Source organism: Otolemur garnettii, unplaced genomic scaffold, assembly GCF_000181295.1.
Source record: "Otolemur garnettii isolate 467f Iridium unplaced genomic scaffold, OtoGar3 scaffold00176, whole genome shotgun sequence".
Lineage (NCBI taxonomy): Eukaryota > Metazoa > Chordata > Mammalia > Primates > Galagidae > Otolemur > Otolemur garnettii.
The window spans coordinates 2197051-2201753 of NW_003852571.1; the positions used below are offsets into that span (position 1 = coordinate 2197051).

Below are 4703 nucleotides of genomic sequence, written 5' to 3' on the forward strand. Positions count from 1 at the left end.
AAAAAAATAGCCAGATGTTGTGACAGGTGCCTGTAGCCCCAGCTACTTGAGAGCCTGAGGCAAGAGAATCACTTGAGCCCAACACTTTGAGGTTGCTGTGAGCTATGACACCATAGCACTCAGCCCACCTCCCAGAGTGCTAGGATTACAAGCATGAGCCACTATGTCTGACCTGGCTATTTTATTTACTTTAGAGACTCAGTCTCGCTCTGGCTCAGGCTAGTTTTGAACTTGTGAGCTCCGGCAATCCACCTACCTCAGTCTCCCAGAGCTGTGACGCCACGACACTCTACCAAGGGCCACATAGTGAGAATTTGTCAAAAAAAAAAAAAGAAAGAAAAAAAAGAGAAAAACTGAGGCAAAAGGATTGCTTGAGCCCAAGAGTTAGAGGTTGCTGTGAGCTATGATGATGTGACAGCACTCTACCTAGGGTGACAGCTTGAGAATCTGTCTCAAAAAAAAGAAGTTAAACCTTTTGAGGAGGAAAACACGGGAGCAGACCCAAAGGATGCCAGGTCAGGGTTATTAATGTAGAAGGAATAAGAAAAATCACTATCACAACTACCAATGTACTAACTATTTCCAGGGGGCTTTACCAATGATATTAAAATCAGTTCATGAAGGGTTGCTGGGCAATAAGATCTTCACAAGATTTTAATGTACAAACAAAAGAAAGACTTTCATGGATGTCTGTTTCATCCCAAAGATAACTTATGAGTAACAAAGGGGAAAGGTACTTTCGTAGAGAGATATTTGGCCACTACCACCTCAACCAAAATCATTCAAGTGTAACATCACCAGTAACGAACAGATTTAAATGTCGGATGTGAGGCAGTGAGGGGAACACAGTATCACCTGTGGTTAATCGGAGCTCACGTATGAGATAACTATTTAATCTGAATTCTTGCCAAAATGTTTAATTCAGTCAGGAGAAAAAAAGCAATCAGGTCTGTTTATATTAGGGGTTGCCCTACAAAACAGAGAGCATAGATTTTATAATCTTATTTCTTCTTCTTCTTTTTTTTTTTTTTTTTGTTGAGAGTCTTACTGTGTCACCCTGGGTAGAGTGCCGTGGTGTCACAGCTCACAGCAACCTCAAACTCTTGGGCTCAAGCGATTCTCTTGCCTCAGCCTCCCAAGTAGCTGGGACTACAGGCGCCCACCACAACCCCTGGCTATTTGTTGTTGTTGTTGTTGTTGTCATTATTGTTGTTAAGCAAGCCCAGGCCAGGTTCAAACCTGCCAGCCCTGGTGCCTGTGGCTGGTGCTATAAGACTGAGGTGCTGAGGCGTTGAGCCGATCTTATTTCTTCTTTAAGAGACAGAGTCACATCTCAGTCTACTGCCCAGATTGAACCTTTGAACTCTTGAGCTCAAGTATCCTCCTGCCACAGCCTCGAGAATAGCTAAGACTACAGGCACGCTCCATCACACCTGGCTAATGTTTTTATTCTTTGCAGATATGGGACCTCACTATGTTTCCCAGGCTGGCCTTAAACTCCTGGCCTCTCAAGCATTCCTCCCCCTTCCGGCTCCCAAATTGCTGGGAATACCGGCATGAGCTACCCACCCAGCCTACAAAATGTTTAATGTCAGGAAAGACCAACTCCAAATAAAAGAAAATAAAGAGATATGATAATCAAACACAAGCATAATCTTTGACTAAATTAGGGTTCAAAAATAGCAAAAGTAAAGGACATTTTGGGGCCAATGGGGCAAATCTGACTGTGGATCATACATTAATTTAAACTGTTATATCAAGTTAGATAACAGTATTACGATTACATTAGAAAACGTCCTTGTTCACAGGATATAAATGCTGCTGTGTTTGGATGAAGTGCCATACTACCTGCCACTTACCTTCAAATGATTCAGGGGAGAAAGCATGTAGGAGAGAGAGGGAAATGCAAAGAAGGCAGACTTTAGCAGCTGGGTAATCTGGGTGGTGAGCATGTAGACAGTGAGGGAAAGGAAGAGAAAGTAGGGAAAGGGGCACTTCTCACCAATTCACACTCGGGAAAGACAGGCCAAAGGCTCTGAGTTAATGTTAATATCCAATGAGACTAATAGTAGTTTTCCAGTGTCAAATTTCTAAAAATCCATAGAGATTAGAACATACCTGAGAAAGACCACTTATGGGTAATTTAAAATCTTTTTCTGGAGCTCCTTGTCCTTCTAGGTCTCCATATATCATTCCTGGCATTGCCAGTTGTTCAAAATAAGCCACCAAATGATCATCATAAAAGATTTCATCATCAATATCATCATCATCTATTAAGAAAAATATGAAAAATATGGAGAAAAAATAGGACAGGCTTTAAGCAGTGACTAAATAATAATTTTTTTTTTTTTTTTTAACAGATGTGGTCTCACTATGTTGCTCAGGCTGGGCGCAAACTCCTAAACTCAAGCAATCCTCCTGCCTTGGCCTCCTGAGTAGCTGGGGCTATAAGCAGGCACTACTGCACCAGGCTATATTACTGACACAACATATGTGAGTCAAAATATAATTTTTGAGACTGAGCACGATGGCTCATACCTGTAATCTAGCACTCTGAGAGGCCAAGGTGAGAGGATCACTTGAGCTGAGGAGTTTGAGATCAGACTAAGCCACAGCAAGACCCAGTCTCTCAAAATAGCTGGGCACTGTGGCAGGTGCCTATAGTCGGAGCTAATGGGGAGGCTAAAAGGATTACTTGAGCCCAAGAGTTTGAGGTTGCTGTGAGCTATGATGCTATAGCACTCTACAGAGGGCAAAAAAGTGACACTCGGTCTCAAAATATATATGTATAGATGTTAAAAATATATGATTTTGTTTTTATATTTGACACGAGGAAACTATTATAATTTCAGTCAATTATAAGTGATTATGAACATTTTAGGACAAGCTAAATGTTTAACCTCTTTAAGAGTACAGACAGGGCGGCACCTGTGGCTCAGTGGGTAGGGTGCCAGCCCCACATACCAAAGGTGGCAAGTTCAAACTTGGCCCCAGCCAAACTGCAACAAAAAATAGCTGGGCATTGTGGGGGGCACCTGTGGTCCCAGCTACTCAGGAGGCTGAAGCAAGAGAATCTCCTAAGCCCAGGAATTGTAGGTTGCTGTGAGCTGTGATGCCATAGCACTCTACTGAGGGTGACAAAGTGAGACTCTGTCTCAGAAAAAAAAAAAAAAGAAGAAAGAAAGAACCACCAATCAATGGGGAAAGAGTTGACTATTGATAAAATGGTATAGCAAAGGTTAATTATCAAAAAAGAATAGGCAAGCCCATCATCAGAGAAAAATGAGAGGAGGGGAAGACACTGCAGGGTGTCAGTGGTGGCCACACCCAGCTTGGCAAGGGTAAGTCAAGGGCTCTCAATGATAGCAATGGTACAGTCAGTTAGCCGTGCCTTTTTAGAGGTTAATTTTGCATCATTAAGAGTCTTAATAACACTTATAACCTTTGACTTAGCATTTCACCTCTAAGAATCTTGCTCATTAAAACAATCATAGATCTGATAAATTCAGATAGATAATTCCTTATCTATACAACTCCACAAAACAAGAAAATCTGAAAACTCCTTTGGCAATAAACCTGTCTCAGGGCAGCTCTTGTGGCTCAAAGGAGTAGGGCGCCAGCCCATATACCAGAGGTGGCGGGTTCAAACCCAGCCCCCACCAAAAAAAAAAAAAAACCTGTCCCAAATGGATGCGACACGATTTGTACATTCTATTTAAGCTGCTCAGCTCTTCAACTGGGCCTTCAAAGCCATTCACGATTTGATCCAGCCTACTTTTCTGGGTTTACTTAACCAACAGAGCCCCACACAGGTGCCAACAACACACAACCCAAAGCCCTGAGCTGTTCTCCAAATGTGGCCTGCCTGTCTCTCATCCTCTGCTCATGTCCTTTCTGCCCCAACACCTGCTCCTCTCTCGTCTAAGGCTTAGCACAGCCCCCATGCTCTTTCCACAAAGCTTCAGACATGCCTTCCTCATTCAGAACTGATGTGTCACCCCCGACAATTCCCAGCTATTTTCACACTGTTGAGGTATACTTAAGATGATCTGAACTTTGGCTATGCATCTCTTTTCCGCACTTAAGCTGAGGTTTCTTCAAGAGCAGAGGGTAAACATTTCATTGCTCCCCCAATTTCTAACCATTATGCTTTATACTGAGTGGCACCTTTAGGTGACTACTTTGTACTCTAATGATGTTAAACTAAGAGGTGAATAGAATCACATCAGGATTGATATACAGAAATGCAATTTTAAATCCCATTACTCAATAAAAGTAGCCATTTGAATGCTGGCAGGTAGAAAGAAAAGGGGAGGGCAAACCCCCCCAAACTTGGCATAATTACTACTGTAACAAAGGAGGACAGAGCAGGCACAGGGAACGCACTGGGGAACACAAGTGAGTCTGTAGTACCAGAAGAATCTTCCAAGCTTGTAAGTGACACAGGCCTCTCGTTGTCTAATAAGCTCGTGAGGCTGAAGTCACTGTTTGGAATCTCATCTTCAAAATGTTTCCCAGCATCAAGCCCAATCATCTATAAGAAATAAAATGGTGAGTAAGAGAAGTACACTCACTGCTTTGAAGAGTACAGTACATGGTTACAAAAAGGACCAAGTATTTTTTCAACCTGCAACGTGCTCAATTTTTTTTAAATAGATCTCTAATTAAAAATCCAAAAGTCGGCTCGGCGCCTATAGCTCAAC

General features: G+C 42.4%; 1 protein-coding gene across 1 annotated transcript in view; it reads right to left on the minus strand.

Annotated features, from left to right (window-relative positions):
- The window catches only part of CEP192 (centrosomal protein 192), a 152351-nt gene that overhangs the window by 131418 nt on the left and 16230 nt on the right, over positions 1 to 4703 (minus strand). The window contains exons 5-6 of the mRNA XM_023519469.1: positions 4414 to 4534; positions 2119 to 2270 (exon numbers count right to left, since the gene is read on the minus strand). Of these exons, the coding sequence (XP_023375237.1) occupies positions 2119 to 2270; positions 4414 to 4534 (273 nt within the window). The remainder of the gene's footprint in view (positions 1 to 2118; positions 2271 to 4413; positions 4535 to 4703) is intronic.